This window comes from Erithacus rubecula, assembly GCF_903797595.1.
Source record: "Erithacus rubecula genome assembly, chromosome: 11".
Lineage (NCBI taxonomy): Eukaryota > Metazoa > Chordata > Aves > Passeriformes > Muscicapidae > Erithacus > Erithacus rubecula.
The window spans coordinates 11,390,762-11,412,986 of NC_136663.1; the positions used below are offsets into that span (position 1 = coordinate 11,390,762).

General features: G+C 41.3%; 1 protein-coding gene across 5 annotated transcripts in view; it reads left to right on the forward strand.

Moving 5' to 3' along the window:
• Positions 1-22,225, forward strand: part of OPA1 (OPA1 mitochondrial dynamin like GTPase) — a 399,390-nt gene that overhangs the window by 45,301 nt on the left and 331,864 nt on the right. For 4 of the 5 annotated variants that reach the window (XM_079315709.1, XM_079315708.1, XM_079315707.1 and 1 more), the window contains 2 exons: positions 1,173-1,250; positions 1,739-3,639. In XM_079315709.1, the coding sequence (XP_079171835.1) occupies positions 1,173-1,237 (65 nt within the window). In that variant the 3' untranslated portion in view covers positions 1,238-1,250; positions 1,739-3,639. Of the gene's footprint in view, positions 1-1,172; positions 1,251-1,738; positions 3,640-22,225 lie in introns of those variants that run through there. The other variant, XM_079315706.1, reaches the window with a different exon arrangement.

A 22,225-nucleotide genomic window follows, 5' to 3' on the forward strand; every position in this document is an offset into this window, starting at 1 on the left:
ATTTTTGTTTTGTTGTTACTTCAGCTCAGCAAATTTGATAACATATGGTATTGATGAAGAGAAGAAAATAAAAAAGTTTTTTTAAAAAAAGCTCAAACCCTGTATCTCAGACAAGGGAACACATGGTTTTAATATAATAGTATTTTTAGCTTGGAAAAAAAAATTGTCTGTGTTTATGCTCATCTAACTTATTTTTGTCTGTCCTATTGCTCTTCCCCTGTTTCTTCATATATCTGAAGTGTGTGTTTTTCATGCCTATAATCACACACAGAAGGAGCTTCAAATGAGGATGTGGTGAGAGAGAAGCAGGAAATCTCACAGGCTTTGGATTCCAACTGTGTTCTAAATCTTGCTTCATAAGCAATTTAATAAATCAAATAGGTTATATGATGACAAGTGTTGTATGGAATTGAGAAAAGAGTGGGAAAATGCCTAAACCCCTGGATTTTTTGCAATCAATTTTGTCTTTTCATTCCTAGTAACTATTTGTAGTTGTGGTCGAGTCATGTTTTGGTAGGCAAGTAAGTTCCCAGATTTAGTTTTTGTATAAAATGAGATTCTTCCCACATCCATCTGGTTAAATACAAGAAAATAAAATGCAAGTTTTAAACATTCTTAGCATGGTGTGTGCCCTTTGGAGGAGGTGTCTTGAATACTGACATGTGGTGCCCTGAAATTCTGCTGGGTGAAACTTTATTTAGAATGATTAGTGGGGTTTGGTACACTTGCTGTGGAGAATGAGGACATTTGGTTAAAGAAGAAAGGGGCTAGTGGGCATTATTTAAAACCTAACAGCTTCTTGTGTGCAACAAGTTACAGTAGTTCTGCTGTGCATGGAAATTTCAGTTCTTTGAAATACATTTCTAATATTGGATTCCATCAGTAAATTTTTGAATTATTAAATTAGCAAGATAATAATAAAATATGTCTGTAGAAGTTCTTCAAACAGGACAGGGTTTCTTTATTTCTGGTGTATAAAAATGTTATAAACCTCTGTAATTAAGAAACACAATGCTTAGGATAATATTGATAAGGACCTTATTTTTTGTTTGTGTTTGCATGTTTTTGTTCATGGTTTTTGTGTGCGGTTTTTGTTCTTTTTCTTTCAGTACCTGTCCTCAGGTGTTTAATAGTAATAGGTATTTCAACAATGATCTTTTTATTTCCTCTAGAAAAAGTTCGGGAAATCCAGGAGAAACTTGAAGCCTTCATAGAAGCCCTCCATCAAGAAAAGTAGATTGTTCAAGCAGGTAATCATGTTTTTGTCATAAAGAGATTGGTACAGTTATCTCATTGCTCTATATAAAATTATCCATCTCATTTGAATGCATGTTTTCTTACAGACTTTATGAAAACTCCTATTTGATTTATTCCTTTGGATGCTGCTGCTTCTTACTTCTAATCTGGAGAACAATACTTGCTGCTTTTACATTATAAGCAGATATGAAACTTAGTAAAAATACAGTTACTGACCAGTTATTTAAGTACTGTGAGTCAGTTCAGTATTTTTATTAAGAGGAGAAAGCATAACTATCTGGAATCAAAATTAATGAAACATTTTTCTATGGATGCATTTTGGTTCTTTTATTTTTTGTCAAAGACACTGTGTACTGTTAGCAAAAATATTTGCATGCAGGTAATGTCCAAATCTCATTTCTATTAATTCTCAAATCCATAAGCTCAAGTGCTGTCATGCATTTGTATATATTTTAAAATAATTGTCATTCTGTTTCAACAGCAACTTTACACAAGAATGCAGCCTTCTCCAGGATACCTTACACAAAGACTGAATTGAAATGGCTTTTGTGTCCCATTCTCTTTCCTGTCTTTTGGGGAGCATCCTGAAGTGTTGGAGGAGAAAGAAAATTATGTCCTGTGGGATTGAGAAGTTAAAATCCACCTGCTCATTTAATTTTTGAAGCTACATGCACAGAAGAATCTGATTTGTGTATTAATGACATAGCTTGGGAGCTTGCTGAAGTTGTACATTTAAGTTTTTTTTTCCTAAAAGGGAAAAAAGGTTTTTATTTTTAGTGTCTTGTATGGTAGAGCTGGATCAGATTCATAAAAGGATTTTATCTGTTGTCATTTTCTTGCCTGCAGATGATGCTGGGAGTTTGATAAAATGTTTTAGTATTTGTATGTACATTAAAATGCCCTTCTAAGTAATGCCATTTGTATTTGTTATGCTCTGTGTTGAAGCATTTGCTGATCACTGTGGTACAAATTTAAAAGCATTGTATTGAGATCCTGAGAAGAAATGGAGAATTTTGTTAAACTCCTGAACTACTGAGAGATGTCAGCACAGACTGCTATTCAGTGACACCTTAAAAGGTTTAGGCTCAGGAAGTAATGTCAGCAGCTGCTCCTTTTACCTGTTCTTTTCTGATATATGTTGTTAATCTTGAATGTCAGCCAATTACATTTCATTTCTGGGATTGCAGATTTCCTTGTTCACAGACTCAGATTTCCTTGTTAACTCCTCCCTTCACCATAGGTACAGAGTAACCTGATGGAATATGTGTGAAATGTAAAAAGATAGAATGTACAATTCCAACTTCTCCAACTTCCTAACAAAAAAGAAGGAAAATGTCATTAATTTAATTTTTACTAATAGCTACTGTAAGACCAAAATCACTTCTATAAGAATGTTATGCACAGAGTCCTTCCACACCCACTTGTTGTCTATCATTCAGCAAAATTAGTAAGGCACTAAAAACTGCCTTTCAATTTTGCTATAGAAATGTTACTTCTGACAAATTTAAGCATGATACAAGCTCTCTATCATAGGTGCCTGGTGGTTAATCACCACCACGTTTTCTCTGCCCACACTTTGCCACAAATGGTCTGGATACACTTCTCAATACTTGTGTGGAAGAAGGTGTTAGACCTGAAACAGTTTGTGTTGCAGTTGTCTGATTATGTACATTGAAAAACTGACCTGGATTTATTTTCCCTTTTGAAAAGGCAATTGCTTTTGATATGTAGAAATGAAAACAGAGGAACCTGAATGTTTTCCAGCAGATATTGTTTTGGTTTGCTCTCAGAGGAAAGAATACAAAGTTTGGAAAGATGTTCCCCAAAAATTTGGACATAAACTATTCAGCCATGTGGACAAAAAGCTAACATAGAGCTTAAAATTATGTTGAAAGGTTGAATATTACAGGGTGATCTAACTGAATGTTTGAAGATTTTGTTTAAAATTAATTCCTGAAAATGAGTGTTTGAGAACTGAAAAATGGATAAATGCTTGTGTCATGACCATCCTCTGAAGATAACTTCAGAAATCTAAGTTTGCACAATTTTGAAAGCAGATACCTTTGTGTATAGCAAGTGAAATAAGTCTGTACTTTGTAAAAAAACCAAACCAAACAAAGAAACAAACAAAAACTTAGAGATCACTGTTTGAAACTTCTGTGTAATGTAAATGTTGCAAAATATCTCATCCAGTGGCCCAATGTTCATTTCTTTTAGTGTGATGTTCCTATGGGTTTAGTTCCAGTTTCTCTGTGCTGCTCATCTAAGACTTAGCATGATGTATTCCATGGAAACTAGGTATTTATTGAATAAAAATGTAACTGAAGGAATAATAAAATGTGGGTTTTGAACACAGTGCTATTGCACCTAACTAAGAAGTCACTTTGACCTTTTTCTCATTTGTTAAGTTGTGAACAAGTGTACATTAATGATATCAGTATATGTTAATTGTATCAAAAAGTGTGAGTCAGAAGAGCTCTGTCAGCACCAGGTTTGCAGTGACTGTACCAACTGTTATCTTTACTATATAAATTAATACACCATTTATATAATACATTTAGACAAAGATCTTATATCAAAGGAGCATAAGAAGGAGGTGCTGAAAATTACAACAGTTTTGAGACAGAAAACATGATTATTTCAACAGCCTAAAATCCATGTGGTGCTGAAGAGGAGGTTATTCCAAACATAGAATGGTTTGCACAAGTCCACAATATTTTTTCTGTATTTCGTAGGCTACCTTCAGATTCTGGATACAGTGATTTACTGTAAGAAGCAATGACTAATCTGTAATTCCTGTATCTTTTTGAGCTTAGGGAGGAGAATCACCAAATGTAAACATTGTTGTTCCATAAATGGATATTTCATTTCAAAAGCATGTTCATTACTATTGTGTAGATATGCTAAGTTATTTCTGTTTTTTATAAAATGAGCTGGTTATGAGCCAAGGTTTAAATACTAATGGCCAAGACATATTCTGACACTTTTTCATGAAAAAGGTACAAGTGTTGTCTTTTCAAATGTCATTAATTCCTCCTTCTCAGTGGTTACTATGTTATCAGACTAAGAGAAATTAAAATCTTGGAAATGTTCAGAAGTGTAAAAAACAAACATAGACAGTGAATACATGAATGAAGTTCTTGGTTATTTCCAACACACTGGTGTGCTCTTTGACCATCAAATCCACATGAATCTGGTTCTTTGCTGAGCATGTTTTTGGACATATGCTGAGTTATGACATAGTTCCAAGGCTAAAGTTTTATTGAATTTTCATGTATCTTTAATGTAGCTTAGTAATTCTTAACAATTTTATTTAAAAATATGCAAGAGATTTCATTAGTAAAAATACAGGGATCTCTAAACCTGACCCAGGACCCCTTGAGTCAGCTAGAACTCTGTTCTCAGTGGGATTTGGTACTGGAGAGGTCTGTGGGATGTTGTTTTGTCAGGGAAGATATTGCTGTATGAAACTTCTGTGTCAATATCTCTGTGTTCTTGCAGGATTGCAGCTTGAGATGATTTTTGACTGTTTGGAATGTGTTTCTGGGTCCTGAGGTGCTTTAGGGAAGTCTTCCAGCAATGCTTCCTTGCACAGATGGGATGTACAGTGATGAAGTTTACTCAGATTCTGGGAATGCCCTCACAAGAACTTAATGTTAATGACTATCTGAAAAAACTTACTATCTTAGTGACTTACCATATCCAAGGGAACTTTTTTCTTTTTAAATGTCAGTTTAAAGTTCTTGGATCCTGATCTATTTTTTAATTAGTTCAGCAATCCATCTTCCCTTTCAGTAATCTTTATAGACCATGATCAATCACTTGCTAGTTTTTATTCAGTAAGATGCATGAAATGCATTGTAAAACCCTTGCAAGATAGGTCCAAAACAGGTAACTCCTAAAGCTGTAGTTTCACAAGAGCTGTGAGTTCTGATGGCTGTTATCACAGAGCTTTCACAGCATATGGCTGGTGCCAGGAATTCTTTAATGTAAAGTACTATATAGAAAGGAGAAGCAGAAATGGTACAGAGATTGTAATGGTTGTTTATACTGTGGTGCTGGGAAGGAAAACCCTTGCATATTTCTGTGTATACAAATCTTGCTTGCATCTGCCATCACCTTAATGCTTCAGCACGTCAGAAGGTGAAATTATCCAGGCTGTTGTTCTGGAAGAAGTGCTGAAAGTAAGAGACATGATTTTAGTTTTGACTAGTAGTGATTCAGGAAGTACTTCTGAAAGTACTGGTAAAACAGTTCTAGAGCCAACCTCACATTTTTTTCTAGAAACATTTCTGAAATTGACTCATAAGTTTCTTGGGATTTGCTTTAGGTGCTGTTCCAGTGCCAGTTCCAGAAATATTTCTAGTGCAGTCTGCTGAAGAGCAGTTTATTGTGCATAGCTGCAAACTCGTATGTTTGTGTTGCAGAACACTGATAGAAGACTTTGCTGCTCTGGGAGTCTGTAGGCTCCAAGGGGACTTCCAGAGCAGTGGTGGTTTCCCAATAGGACTTTAAAACAGCTTTTCTAAGCTATCCTTGGCAGTGACAACCAGCAAGGCGAGCTTTGTTCAGGTTTTTCACCCAAAGGACAACAACAAACTTTTTGAAGGTTAATCAGTGTGGTGCAATAACACCTTGCCTTATATCATTACTAAGATAGGGGAAGATGTGAAGTTTGATAATAAGTCTTAGAATAGAAGCTTGAGTGTTCCATCCTCTATAACATTTTAGAGACCTTTTCAGGAAACACCTGGGTGAGCATTACTGGACAGGAATGACAGCTGCCACAACCTTAGAACTGCAAAGGACAAGCAAGTTTGTGCTCTATTGCAACCTTGCAATTTGGAAGTTGCATAAACTCTGCCTTGGACTCCATCTGCACATTCATGGTTCATAAAGGATCATCTATTTCGGAGTGCTACAAAAAAAAAAAAAAAAAAAAAATTAAAAAAACCCAGTAAATTGCACAACAAAAGCCTCTTTAGATCTAGATATTATTGCACTCCAGAAATCATAACTGATGACCATTTTCACTTCTGTTTCAAGCAACTGCCCTCTTTGCCAGCCTCATGAAATAAGTATTAAGGTAACAGTATGCCCCCTATATTTAGGAACATTGGGACCAGTGTTTGCCTCATGTCCACAAGCCAATTGCCTGTAGCTTTTGATGTTTAGAGATGGAACATTCATTGCAGCCTTCTTTACAATGAGTCTGTTCTGGTTCATGTGAAAATCAACATCCTTTTTTGTGTTGCTGCCTGACAGGATGCTACAATACTATTAGCATTTGCAAAGGGTTTGCCCCATCTAATAGTGCAACCCCCAGATCACAGGCTGCTCAGTTTGTGTTTCTCTATTATGTGAAAGACACAAAGAAGCTGAAGGCTGGCAAAGGCCTGTCAAATCTTGTAATGTAGCGAGCGACCCCAGAGCTTCATTCTGCTTTATATCATTCCTTGTTCCCCATCCCACCCCTTTCCTTGAATGGGCTCTGAGGTAGGTAAATGAATTCAGTGGTATGGTAGGCGGATGATTTCTTTCTGACCTTGTTCCTGTACCATTTGTTTCCAGGCTTGTTGGAGGGAAAGGGACATATCTGAACCTTTTGTTTCAAATAATTTTCTCGCAGGTTGGGGAGTTAATGCAGACCTTGTCTGAACTCACCCGAGCGGAAAGTGCTCTGGGTACAAGTCTTGACACGCTTGGTCCCTTGGAATTGCCAGATTAAAGAAGAAGGCAGTGAATTGGAATTCTTTAGCATTTGGCACTGCTTAAACACCTGGACACCTTTTTTTTCCCACAGTATGCACGTGTTTATATCCTCTGTCGTGCCTTGGAACATCTGTCTTAAGAGCAGTCAAGAAGCAAACAAAGAATGACCTTTGAACAGCCCAGTGTTATGTGTTTTAGTTGGGGAGGAGGTGAGGCTGAGGCAAAAGCTGACTACAGCACACACCAAAAACCAGTATTTTGGACTGATGTCTGAAATTGGAACAACACTTCTTGAAGAGGCTCAGGTTTGTATTAGGGATTGATCTTGGATTATGTCTTTGATGGTGAGGAATGCAAACTTTTCTTCATGCCAGGACTGAGTCTCAGGAGCAGTAAGACTTTTCACACTGGAGTTGCCTGAGCTCTGCATCACTTTTGGAGAAAAAAGACTAGAGAGAAAAACATGAGATGGGAATACCACTGCGGCTGTCCTGCAGAGTTATAAATTTGCACTGTCAATGCCATGATGTTTAGAGGACTGTTCATACCTCCTGAGTAATGGATTCCAAAGGTCTCAAACAGAACACAAAGTATAGAACCATAGTCTATCCTGAGTTGGAAGGGACCCACAAGGATCACTGAAGTACAGCTTCAGTGCAAAAATACTGCTCTCTCCAAGTGTTAATTGTGCACAGTAAGTTTGCCATGTCTGAAGTGTCCAGTCTGAGTCTCCATCTGCTTAACCCAGCACAAACCTGGTGAGAGGGCTGTGGGCTGTCTGTCATTTCAGCCCATCACTTTGTGTGGCAGGCAATTTTACTAAAGGCTTCCACAAGCCAAAACAGACATTGGGACAAATCTGTAAGAATATCAAGCCTCAGAATTGATAGAAATGACACAGGCATAAAGGGGATGAATGAGGATGATCATACCCCATGTTCCCTTAAAAAATGTAGATACTAATGATTTTCTGTTGGTAGAGTGTAGTTTGAAAGTGCAGTCATAAGGGATGTTACCTATCATATCAATGCCTATGCATATTAACATATTTTCTGCATACAGTTATAGACTAATAATAATGACATGCTATGGAGTAAGTAGTAGTAAGTTTGAAAAGCAAATTTCCACATCCTGCACAGATTCATGGCATCCCCAAAACAAACTGCTTATGCTTCATTTCTAATTCCTCTGTGCTGTTTGTACATCTCAGGGGGACAATGTCTTTATCTGACTGTTGTAATCTCCAACCCACTTAAACACGAAGTTATTTGCATGTGCAAACTATTTTGTAATTTGGGATTAATTATGGACCAAATTTTTAATCCAAATGGAATAGCTTGCTAAAACACTTTGTGCTTTGACAAGATTTCAGTATTGCAGATTTATAGCTTTATGCAGGCCTTCCTTACTGTCTCACAAGCAAGACCAGCAGGAATATTATCTGTGTCAGGCCCTTCAAAAATACATACAAATAACTGATTTTTTTAATTCTCCAGCAATAACAAGGCGGACAGTGTTATTCCTTTTGTTCTTATTGTACCTCGTTTTTATCTGGAAGTTCTGATCAATTAGATATTTTTGCAAGAAAGCATTTTTAAGCTATTAAATGTATCTTTTATGACTCGTTACCACTGGAAACCATTGCTATAAGGAGAATAAGAGCTTCCCTTTTAAAAAGTCCATTTTCCTCTCCTGTCAGCTTATGCAAAGTACATCACTTCAGCTGGAGGAAATAACACATCCCTTGTCAGAAAAAGAAAACAATTTTTCACTGCCTAGTGCCTGAAAATTGGAATTCCATAAAGCTTAGGGAAGTACAGCTTGCCATAGGTTATCTGCTGAGGTTCATTTCTGGACTTTGCTTTGCTGGATGTTTTGCACACCCTGTTTGTTTTCCCGGCTGGCACAACCTCCTTCCCTGTCCTTCTCTGCCCTCTGCATGGGAATACAAATTACACCCTCACCAGGTGACATTCTCTGGTCTGTGAGGTGCTGAAAGTCAGATCAGATGCTTACAATAATCTGTCTTGAGAATATATGTAAATTTTCTCTGCCTACTACTGCTCATATCCCTTTTCACTTTTGTTTTTGCTGTCTTGGTTTTAGCTACAGGCATGTATCACATTTTATAAATATACCTGTACCTCAACATTTATATTACATGTGCATAATTATGCAAGAAAAAACCATGCTGACTGCCTCAGAAATCACGACTTGCTGACTGATCTCTGCCTAGCCCAAAACAGAATTTATCTAATCTAGTCTGAAAGATAAATGCCATTAGAGATGAGTAACAGAGAAGAAACATTGGAGAGTGGTTCATGGCAAGAGGCTGTTTTCATGTGGAAACAAGGGAATATTATACCACTTGCTGAAGCTTAGAGCAACTCCCAGATCTCACTGAAATCAAGCTCTGTGATGAAAAGGACTGTAGCCTGTTGGGCCAAGAGATGGGGATTATGAGAATATTCATGACTCCTGAGAATCAGCAGGTGAGACCTAATGCACACTATTGCCCCTCAGCCCTTTCCCCAGCTCATCCTTTTGGTAAACAGTACACAAAGGCTGGGTTCCCAGAGTGACTGAACACAGTTCCTGATCCTTTTTTTTTCTCCTCTTTCTTTCGCCTCCATTCTTTATAAAAAAGATTGCAGTGGTTTTGCCACTTGTCCCAAGCAGAAGCACGGAATCTCCTTTTCATTTCTAAAAAGCAACTGTGTGGCCAAACCAGAAGTCTTGTGACATTACTTAAGAAAACAGAATGGTATCTTAGCATCCAAGGCCTCTTTTAAAACTTAATGAAAAGCCTTTCTGAGAGCTTGGATAAGCTGGAGAGGAATCTCTGTGACATATGTGCATTGTCTTAGAAAAGCATGGGTTGGAGCCAACTGTGGGCCTCTGCCTTTAATATACTGGGTATTTGTCATGCCTGTTTGGTGTGCTTGCTAGTCAGTAAACACCCCTGTGTAGAGTCCATGCAGTTGGAAGAATTTGAAGTGTGTGATTGATGCAGGACACTGTTCCAGGCCAGTGAGTGGCATGGAATGCTCTGTGAAAGGGAGATTCCTTGGGCAAGATGGGCAAAAGTATTTTGCCAGCTTTTCTCCAGTGCAGCACAAAGGCATATTCTGTAGCGGATTCCATCAATCAAGTTTTTTAAAATTGTCTCACTGTGATGTAGGTGAGGAGGGATTCTCATAAATGCTGATCATGTCCTGATTCTGACAGCTTTTACCTAGAGGCATGAAGTTGCATGTTCAGCCTGGTGGGGACAGGATGATTGTCAGCTCTTTAGCTGAAGTCTAGGTGTTGTCATCCCTTTGAAGCCTGAAACAGTGCCTGCAGTAAACAGAGGATCCTTGCTTTGACCATGTGTTGCTTCTTGCTTTTTCTCTGCAGGAGTGTGTCAGCCCATTCTGCTGGTTTGTGACTCTCTTGTGCATGGATTGCAGCTACAGATCAGTGATTTGCCAGTGGAGGTGTTCAGTGATTGCAAGCACAGGACGTTTAATCTGCTGTCAGACTCTGACCCTGCCACTTCTCCAGGACTCGGTGAAACTGGAGTACTAATCATCCTTATATATGCCCTGATAGATGACAAGGTACTTTTCCAGGCCCATCAGCTTTCCCAGCAGGGATAGATACTCACCTCAAGCTTTTCTGGCTGTTCTGAGGCAGGCGATTGCAGAATCATGGTTTGGTGACCATTCTGCATTAAGGCAAAGGTAACATCTTTTTGAAGGTTTTCAGCCTTTCCAGGAAGAACGGTTACATAATTTTAAATCCCCTCAGAATTTCAGTCTCCAGTAGCTGTAGTACCTGGCTCTGACAAAACTGTTGTTACAAACTTGCTTTCAAAGTGTGTCAGCATTTTGTTGCATCCCTGTGGCAGCATCCAAACAATACTGCAACAGTTTTTTCTGTTAATCTGAATGTAACTAGTTCTGTGGCTGGAATTTGGTCCCCAAGAATTGAAACAGACCTGCTGTCTGCTCAATATAGTTTTTCTAGTAACTGATGCATCTAGGTCAACAAACTGACAGGCGCTGCTCATTTTACTGCTTGGCAAATATTGAACTAAAGTCTTCAGCACTGTAACACTGTTGACAATTGCAGGATAAAAGCATTGTCCTCTTTTGTTACCATGAAGTGCATCTTCACATCTGATTCTGGCATAACACACTTGGTAAACAACAAGGGATGTTGTGCTCTGGAGTCCAAGTGTTTGCTCTGACAATATAAACTTACTGCCTGCTCTCTAAAACCAAACATCTGTCTCTGCCATGGTTACTTCAAACTGATATTGAAACAATCCACTCTCTTCCTGAAAACACTGGAGGGTGACAGCATGACTGCTGTTGAAGGAGCTCTTTTCTCTTTTTGAAAGCTATCTGTACCACCCTCCTTTATTATGTTGCAGGTCTATGTTCAGGAGCCCAGACTAGGTTTCGAGAGTCTGAAAAATAATTCTTGACAGAAAAAACCACTCTGGATTGGTACAGTTAACACTAACCCCACTGGAAAAGGAAATGCTATGTTGCAAATCTACTGTCAATTCTTTCTTTCCCAGGAGAGCATGTTAGAAGAGACAAAAGAGTAATGAACCAAAAGGCAGCTGAAAAAATTCCATCACACACATCCTGTTACCTGAGCAGAGCACTGTTCCTTGCCTCTTCCTTTTCCTTTCCAAAATTAAACCTTCCCATGACTGCTGTGAAGGTCCAGGGTCATTTACATCCCAGCAGGCATAGGCAGCAATCCATGGTCTCTCCCTTCTGCTTTGCCAGCATCTCAGGTTCACTCTCTTGCTGCTGTGAGTGACCCCTGTGGATGAGACTGGAGCAATCAGCTGTGTGTGATTCAGGGGGGACATGTCCCATAAGAATGGTGTCATTGACAATGGTTTTGTTCCCTGCTATCTTTGGTCTTTTTTCATTACAGCTTTGTTATTTGTTTTTATTATATATTTAGGTCAAAGGTGAAGATTAAAACAGATCTGTCCTTCCTTTGGTTCACATCTCCACTTTCACCAAATTTGTTTTGCATGTGAAGTGCATGGATTCTTTATTTAGACCAGCTTGCAAGCTATAATGATAACCTATATCACAGTGAATCTGTTTGGATAGTGTGTAGCTGCACACCTGTAGTTATGATATTACATATCAAACATTAGCCTGAACAGTGATTAGAGGTGAATCAGCAAGAAAGAGCATTTACAGCCACTTGAATCCTGCTGCTCTAGACTGGTGCCCACCAACTTGGAGGATTGGTCCCCTCCACAGAAGTATTAAAAAATTAATCCACAGCTTTTTATATCCTTGATGGAGATACAGCAACAGCACTTGTTGTTTGTTGCCTTTTTGGGTTGAACTACTGGTGCTTCCTTTTCCTTTCTGCCTCAGGAAAAAACTAACAGCTTTGCCTTTGAGGTTAATGCAGTCACATGCTAGAAAGAAATTTAAGGCCCTAGAAAAGAGGCCAGCATGGATTTCACTACCAGGTGCTGAGATGGGACAAGTCCTGTGACCATTTTGCATTTCAGGCTCGTCTCGGGTCACTCAGAGCTGAAGGGAATGAGAGATGGGATTGTGATTGTGTTCCCAGCAAAAAGGGAGAGACAAAGCTGCACACTCCAGGAAAATGCCATCCTAATTCTTCCTATATTAGTTCAGAGGTTCGTTGATCATGAGGCTGGAAGCTTTTGTGGCTGATGTCAAGTGACTGCTTTTGGGTATGATTCACCTATTGTCTACAAGGCTCCTTTTACCAAAAGCAGCTGGTGAAGCCTCTATTTCCCTTAAACAAAACTGTCTTGAACTCTCAGGGGAGAACAAGGCCTTCACTGTGCTGCCTTGACTGAAATCCCAGCCAGGAGGGAGAAGTCAGACCTGTTTCTTGCTTTTGCCAAAGCAAGTACTTTTTTTTTCCCAGCAATAGCTATGAAGTAGACAAAGAAAACAGCCATCAGCCCTATGAGAGAGATGAGCCTGACCATCCCATAAAACTGCAGTATTTTTGTGTCCACCTGCAAATGTGGATGGCAGAAGGGGCTGCTGTTCTGGCTGAGCCAGCCAAAGATTGATACAGCAGAAACTGATTTCCCAGCTGCTACCCAGTTCTGGTGTCTGAGTTTTCCCCAAGTTTAAAGCTCATTTTTATACAATATGCTCAGCTCATGTGATTTTGCTTTTAGATAAAGTGTATCTCTATGCATTCCATGTGAGGAATGAGGCAACTGACTTGCAGATCTGGCTTCCCTTCTGCAGGCAGTTCCCAGAAAGACTCAGCCAGATTTGTGGCTCTTTGGGTAAAGGAAGCAGAGGGCAAAAGGACAGCCTGGTACTTCAGTAAAGACAGTAGTGAGCTCACGTGGGAAGGGGAATGGCAGCCCTGTGATGAATAAGGTGGATTCTGTGTGAGGCAGCATCTTCCAGCTTCCCTCCCAGCAGGAGCTCATCATGCCAAAAACAGCTGGCAGCAGCTGTCCACCCTGCTGAGGCTTTGCAATTGGACTTATGACACGATAACAAACTGCCATTCCTGTACAGATGGACAGCTGGCTCTGTATTAAACATAGGCAAGAACATTTTATATTGCCATTTAAAATACTTGTCTATTTATTTCACAGGTTGTGCTGGCCTTGAAAACTGCATACATGTGTATGACAGCCTGGGAGTACCCTTATGGACTGGTGTCAGCTCATTAACTCTGCTCCTTCAGAAACTGTTGTCTTCAAATGTATTCTTCAAAATTATCCAAAACCGTGTCTTAACTCCAAAAAGGCAAATTTTTGGTTCAGAAAATATTTGAGATATATATTTCTGATAAATCTGAAGTTCACTTCCTAAGTAAAAAGCTCCAGAGGTTCTCAGATTTTTTACTCTGTATTCAACAATAACAAAGAAATCAACTAAAACCAACCAACCAGCAGAAGAAATTTTGTTGTGAACAGTTACACGTTGGTAATGGTTCTTTCAGCCACTGATAATCAAAATTTATAATAGAAAAGAGCCAAGTAGTCTTTAAGTAGCCTCCATCAACTCCACCTCAGAAAAAGTGGAAATATGCATTAAGCCATATTCAGAGTGTATTGTAAGCATTGAGCTTGGAACTATCTGCTGCACTGGTTTTTACCTGCACAGTTGATTTTAGGATGAAAATAATCCCTGAATAAGACCTAGAAATCCCTGAATGAGACCTTTTATCCCTCAAAATGTTCATTCATGTATAGCAGGAGAGTTTTCCCAGAATTTGCAGGTTCATTGGGCCTGATAATTTTAGAATAAATGCTAATGTGAAAATTGCATTCTGATTTAAGGAAATACTCATTTGAACAAAGGCTTCAGTGTGACGCGAACTGAGTATTTCCTGGAGTTTACTAACACCTGATCCTAAACATTATCAGAAACACTCAGCAAACTGCTCCATAGTTTGCAGAGGAGCTGCCTTGGGCAGACAGACCTGCAGAGAGAAGAGAATGGGCATGGTATGCCACACTGCACACCCACACAGGGCTGTTCCAGGCTCAACAAAGCCCTGGAAGAAACTATTGTGGTTCAATTGTGCAAACCCACGTGGCTGATGAGAAGTACAAGGGTGGCTTTTTTGCTTGTTAGAATTCTAAAACTAGTGCTTTGCTACAGACTTTTTCTCTGGAAATGCCTCATGGTTGAAATATGCTGTGCCTGACATCCCCTGTTTCCAAGTCCTTCTGGAAATGGCTTTCCTATATGTAGGGCTTAATTTGTAGTCAAGAGACAAAAGGATTGCCTTGAAATCATGTCAGGGTCAGTGATAGATGTCTGATAGGGTGTACAAAGTCTAAATCAAAACCTTTTGGGAGAACTATGGCATAAATTCCCAGGACTTCATACATATCCTTTTATTTTCAGTAATTTTGCCAGTATTCCAATTTTCAAGTCCCCCAGAATGTCATTCCTGTTAGTTATGTTTTGCTCACAAAAGTTATGTTAGTTATGTTAGTTATATTTAGGACTTTGCTTGCAATTACTCTAATGAGGAATGAGGGCAGAATTACCTCAGGAAAGATTGTCCCAGTCAAACACCCCCATGCAAAATTGAGGCCTTCAGGTGATAATGAAGACAATGGGGTTAAGGAGTGAGAGGTACAGTGTTTCAGACAAACATTTCCAAGATAACACCATTTCATTTATAATAAGCTGAGAACAGCCCTGTTAGGTCCAAGACACAGAGGTAAGGTGAGTTGTTTGCTTGGTCAAAAGAAGATTCTGAGGTATAATGCACACCAATGGTCATCTGGTCTCTTTCTGTCAACATTAATCTTAAATTTTCAAGGTTGTTTGATTAGGGTCAGGGTCCAATGAGTTAAATTAAGTTTTTTCCTGATATTTGTTTCCTCTTAAACTGGAAATCAAAGGAGTTCAGCAATCCTTGACGTGAAATATTTGAGCCAGATCCAGTGTTTGTGCTTTTTCTTGCCTGATATTTTGGTTTTACAGGGTGATTTTCCAGTGCCAGGTAACTATTTCATAAAGAAAAGTATTTCTACACCTGAGATTTTTTCTTTATTTTCCTGTAAGAGATTATATTGGGGAATTTAGAGATTGGATGTGTTCTTACAGAATGTCAGTTATGACTGGATGCTGAACTTGAAGGTTATTTTTTCTGTTCCCTAATAGCCCAAGCAAAGGTATTGAAGCTGGGTTTCCAAGCAGACCCTCCCAGCTTCAGCCAGAATTCTTTCCAATGCTCAGAGTGTTCTGTGTCTGCAGAGATTGGTACCCTGCTTTGCTGACTGAAACTAAGAGTGGTTGAATGAGCCAAACATGCAACACCAGCTCAGCAATCCTGGCTGCTGCTCCTCCAAGGTCCTGGTCTGGAACTAGACCATGGCTTTACATCTGTGTGGCCATATCTGGCTGCTTGCCATCCCTTGTGGGATAGGCCTTGCAGTGAGCACTCACAAAGGCTGATGAGGTCTTCAGTGCAGTCAAAAAATCCTTTATAGAGCTAATGATTCCCCAAAGTCCCACCTTGGTCATCTGAGGGTGTTCAGCCCCTTTCAACTTTGATTTTTTTAACCAAACTTGCAGGGTTTGGCAGAACTTTAGATCACTTTGCTTTTAATTTGGCATTAGCCCACTTGAGTAGGAAAGTTCATGCCTGAAAACAGTTGGTTGAGATCTGAAAGCAGAAAATATTAATTCCAGGCATGGAGAGCTTTTAAAAGAGCAGGAATTTCATGGAAATAAAACAGTGTAGTCTATTAAGCTCCTCTCATGGACTTTTATGAGGACAATTATTAATATTGTTGAAAATTATACTCATGAAATGTGTTAATGGGAACTGTGCTGGCTGCTGCCAGAAAAACTGCAACCTTTACAGCTCATTTGGAGACAGAAATATTCAGCAAAGTAGCCAACAGGGTGCAAAGGTTCGTGTGGTGCCGGCTTAGACTAACTTAACATACGCCCTCTGTAGCCCTGGTATTGTCCAAAACCTAATGCCCATAATAAAAGAGAGGAAAATTGGACCCCAAGTGGCAAGAATTGTAAGCCCTTGGAATTCTCCTAATCAGAGATATTCAGCTATTTTTAGTTCATAATGTTTAGTCAAATAGCAACAATGATTTTTCTTCTTTTTTCCAACTCAGCTGCACGGTGTGTTGGAGGGGGTCTCGATGGCCTGTGACCTTGCCTTTATCTGTCAGTCTGTCACCACTGGTCTTCAAAGTGCAGCTTAAAGGATCTGAGGCTTCTGTGTGGCCTTGATGTGATCTGCTTTCCTGGTAAAGTTTTTCATTAACGGGTGCTTTTTTAAGCTGGTTGGAACTCGTTTTGCCTGCTCTGTGGGATGTTACTGGCTTGGGGGCTCTCCTGACCCCCACAACCAGGTTTAATAACCCTGCATGGCCTGTATTTGCAAGCATTGTGTGTATGGTGGATGCTGCTTCTGCACAGTGGATGCTGCTTCCTGCCTCATTGATCAGGCTCTTTCTTTTCTCCTCCTGCCTCTGAAATCTCCATCAAAGACTCTTAAAAGAAGAAATATTTTTTGAAGTACAGTTGGTTAGATACAGTGACTGAGCCACAAGCCCATCCATCTGCACAGTGCTGACCCACCTGCTGAGGGTACTGCCCTTCCATCCAGCCCAGATCTTTACTGCTGCTGTGTCAGCCACACATTTATTTTCCTCTGAATCTTAGGGAGAGAACGTACCTAACAAAAGAGCAGTCCTGCTGCATCAGACCACTGGTCTGGGTAGCCCAGTATCCTGTCTCCAACTTAAGCCAGCAGCACACGTCTACAGTGGAGTGAAAAACAGGACTGGTGTGCATGATACTCATGGTTAGGAGCCAGAGCTGTTGTCTTGTAACTTAACAAAGGACAAAAAATGTTCTGGGGATGTGTGGTTCCCTTGCATGATCCCTGCATTTGAGTGGCTTTTTGTGGTCACCTGGATGCAATTACTGATGATGCTAAATGACCTGTCTCAGTCACCAAAGGAAAATTATTTATACATTCATGGCTGGGGCAAAGGTGTTGGGTGCCCTGTGCAAAATGAGTGGAAGGGCTGAGTGAAAAACTTTTGTGATAGCTGTGGCTGGCTCTGAGTGACACCTTTCAGTGCCATGGCAGAGGGCCTGACTGGCTCCTCTGACAGGAACAGTGTGTTCCTGCAAAGATGTTCCTCACTGCAGCACAGCCAGTGCTGTGTGTTTTGCCCATCAATAAACAAGTGGGACAGCAGCATTGATCAGCTGGTGCCCTTGCTCAGCAGGTTATGCAGACATTTGACTTCAGCTTCTTTGCTCAGACTGTATTTGGTCTCATCCAGCTGGGGACCCGTGGAGCATTTCTGGAGAAGTGCAGACTGTTCCTGTGCCTGGTGTGGAGATGCAGCCCCCACCTCTAAAGGCTGGGACCCCTGCACTGCAGGGCTGGCCATCAACACACAGCAGCTCTTTCCCCCACTTCCAGCAGAAGGCTCTGACAAACACTAAATCCAAGAAATGGGAAGAAGGATTCCTCCAAAATGTCTGGTTTGCAGTCTGCAAGGGGCAGGCCAGAGCAATTACCAGCATGCACAAGATGCCTGCTATGTTGCTTGGAGTGTTTTTCTTTCCTACGTGTCAATACAAACCTAGAGCCATTTTTCAGAGTTTGCCAATGGCTATAATTGAAAAGGCATGAATTGCCCTCAAGAGATTCCCCACTGCTCTGTATTATTATCTGCTGGATGGCAGCTCTATAGGCCATGTATCATTTTTTTTCAAATAACCAGTTAATTACTAAATAAAACAACCTAGCTTTCAAGCTGATTAGCCTAGATTAATGACCAGCAGCATGTTTCACTCTCCTCAACAATTTATCATGGAAAAGAACTATGTCTTTAATGATTTAGGTACCTGGTCTATTGAGGCTTGCTCCAATCTGTACAGCCTCCAATTTGATTTAATTGCTCTTCTTAGTTTGTGACCTGGAAAAAACCAAGTGACAGCTCCCATTAGTGAAGCCCAGCTTGCAACTTGCTTACAGTGTTACAAAGGCTCACTGGGTGTCTTTCTCTGCTGACTTCATTAAGAAGATATATAGAGGTCAAGTGTCACTTTGGCACAGAACAAGTACTACGCAGTTTATCAGCTGAAACAGGTTGAATCAACCTGTATTTTATTTAAGTTTATATTCATTCTTTTTCCCTCTTACTGTTTTTAAAAGATGTTTTTAGAAGTCCTTGTTTTGTTTAAGCTAAGATTGAATTTACAGACTGGCCTTAAAGGCATTAATTGCAGCTCATTTATTGTTACTTTGGCATGGAAACTTTGGCATTGCACTCCTCTACAGTTGTTCAATAAAAGATCTTTTTGTTATAAGGGCTTATTCAGGGCCCTTGAGTTTGCTTCCTAATTAATATTAGACTTCCTCGCAGTTGTGCTCTGGAGTACAAATGCTCACTTCCCAAGGATGTTGCAGCAAAAGCACATTGAATGTGTCTTTAAGTGCATCCTGAATTACTGACTTATTATTGGGCAAATCCCCGAAGTCTTCACTTAGCCAAAACTCCCACTTAAGACAATGGGCCCATGGGATTTGTCTGGTCATTAACTGAGCTCCAGCAGTTGTCTGGCACTCAGTGAACTGAGTCATGGTCACTGCCCCTGAGAGTTTACCATCCCTAGAGACAAAGATTCAACAAGGCTGAGAAGATAATGAGACAGCATGAGCTGGAGCTGGGTTCCCAGACCTGGCATTGCACTTTGGGCTCAAGGTGTTTCTGAAGGGCAGAGGAGCCACTGCTGACACCACTGGTCACTGTTGTGCTGTGAAAGGAAGATTTTGGTGCTCTTTCAGCAGACAGGCCAAAACAGATGAAGCCCCTTCTATGTCCTCTCTTTCTAAGGAGATCTGTGGCCCTCTTGGACTGGGAGCTGCTGTCTGCTGAAAGGGGTTGCACTGTCCTGTTCCAGGATTTTCCAGTCTGGCTGACCTCCAAGATTTTAAATCTCTGAGATTCAATTGCCTGGTGGCAAGGTGAGAACAAGACCATCACAAACACTTGGATAAATGTGTGTGTGGTACCAGCCAGCCCCTAACTGCAGTTCCCTGGTCTGGCTCTGCAAGTCACCAGGCAGGGATCTGGGGAAAGCTCCTGCAAGGAACAGACGTGGCCACTGTGTCAGGAACACATCTGTGCCCTTATCTGTGGTGCTGGTTACACACGAGGGGCAAAGAGAGAAACTTAGAGGAAGAAGATGCACTGATGGGCTGTTGGGGTGGAGAAGGATTTGGAGAGAGCAGGAGCTGTGGATTGTGCCTAAGGAAGCTACAGCAAGGTGGGGAAGGGTTAAATCTTTTCACAAAGGAATTGTTACCTTACTGGGAAGGGTAAGCAGGCTCACATGGCAGCCACAGAATCCAACTCCTTTTTTTTTTTTATCAGGAGCAAGGCATGTCTAAGAGTGGATGGCTGTGACTTCCTGACATTCCCAGGGATTTCAGACAACCCCCAAGTTTTTGTTCCCTCCTTTCCACAGACAACTGTTACTGTTAATCCTTTCTGCAAGAAAGCAGGGTCTCAGGGAAAAGTTGATGGGGTTGATTGGTATGAATGCAAACATTATTAGCAGTGTCCCAAACTTCTGTTGAATGTGCTGTAAAGATTCCTGCCAAGCCTGTTACAAAGCTCTAAAAGTCCAGAGACCTTTTGATCTACGCTCAGTATAAGCCTTATTACTGCCCATGTGCCCTCAGTGCTGTCCTGCATGAACACTGAGCTCTCATATTACCATTGCTGGAGACAAGACTCTGCCTCTACAAAAAAAATCCCTTGCAAAGAAATGCAAAATTCATTTCATTTCATATAGTCCTTGCTTAAGTACTAAAAGCAACAAGGGAAAACCAAAGTCTGTATAGCAGAATAACTCCCTGCAGCCAGCCTTGGAGCCACTTTTGTGCCATGGATAGGCACATGCATGTATCTCCCTATCCTGTGGCTGGATTGCACTAAGTATGGAATTCAATATAGTTGAGCAATTCAGGTTACTGAAGAAAAGTTTCCAAGTTTTTCAGCAATTTTCATTCCTGCAGACAGACACCCCTATGTTCCTATGGTGTGACCCAGTTCAGATCTGCTCCTGCAGCAAGCTCTTGTGGTGCAGGAGCCCTTAAAGCACTCCTCATTCCACAGGGCTGTGCAGCAGGGCTGGGGCCCTGGACAGGAGATGCTGGCATTCACAGAGCACAACAACTCGTGGCCGTGTGAGATCTGGGTCTGTCTTAATCACTTTGACACGGTCAGGAAGCTGCACCCCCTGACCCCTTCCTCCAGCCAACCCCCCCTGCTGCTTGAGCCATTTGATCAGAGCAGGGACCCAGCTCTGAGTGAATGTGGGCAGGTGTAAAGCCCCTTCCTAATCCCCTGGCCGTGCACCTGGGCTCCTGTGGTACACTTTGAACATGTGCCTCAGATCTTCATTTCAGGCCATAAGCACTGCTTCTCCTCTGAGCAAGCCGCTGTCTAATGCATGCTTTTTTGGGTTTTCCTAAAGCAGCCTAAAAACCTCCTAATCCTCCCTTTCTGCTGCGTATTTCCTGCTGGTTGCACTTTTGAGCCCTCGTGCACATTTTTGCCACAAGAGAAGGTGGGTGTTTGCTTTTGCAGTGAATGTAGCTACTGCCAGCTGACAGAAGAGATGTGTGGCAGAGCCAGTGCTGGTCCCAGTTGCTGGTGCCTGCACCACTTGGGTGTGAGGACTGACACAAGGGATGCATGAGGGCAGCCAGGCACCTCTGCTGGCTGCAAGCATCTATCAGTGCTGAGCAGTACAAACCTCTCAAGAGAGAAGGGGAGATCTCTCCCATTTCAAACCCTCTCCTGTTACTAATGGGGACAGGTCACAGCCATGGGAATAAGGCACGAGGCATTGATTCATTGAGCTTTTTCTTGTAATGCTGTAGATCTTCATTAATGTTCTTGGTTGTGCTTTCTGCTGTTCCCAGTGGGGCCACTTAATGACATAAAGAGCTTAACAAGGAGAAGCTGTGGCCACAGCTGGGGAGAAGGGTCTGGTTTACTGCTGCCAAGGGCTGTGCTGTTTATCACATGCAGCATCAGCCTCTAAATATTTCTTACCATTGGGACTGAGAGAATCACTTTGCAGGGAAGGTTATCCAGTAAATCTGGCAGGGCAGAAACAAGAGACCGAGGAGGGAACCTCTCTTGTGACAGTACGGGTCTCTAAAAGCTTTTGCAGGTATCTGGAGAGGGCTGTTTCCTGTCAGAAACAGTGTGTGTGTATTGGCCATGGGTATGAGGTCATATGAGCCATGCACTGGGGTTTTCTACTGCTGTGTTTTCTTTCCTGTTCCACTACCTCTCCTTGGGGAATCCCAGAGCTCCAGGCAAGAAGCTTCACAGAATCACAGAATCTGCTGAATTGGAAGGGACCTACAAGAATCATCAAGTTCAACTCCTGGCCCTGCTCAGCATCATCCCCAAGAGTCACACCCTGTGCCTGACAGCATTGTCCAAATGCCTTTTGAACTCTGCCAGGCTGGTGCTGTGACCACAGCCCTGGGGAGCTGCTCCAGTGCCCAAACACCCTCTGGGGGAAGAACCTTTTCCTGATATCCAACCTAAACCTCCCCTGACACAACTTCAGGCCATTCCCTCAGCTCCTGTCCCTGCCAGCACAGAGCAGAGATCAGAGCCTGCCCCTGCTCTGCCCTCAGGAGAAGCTGTACCTGCAGTGAGGTCTCCCCTCAGTCTCCCCCA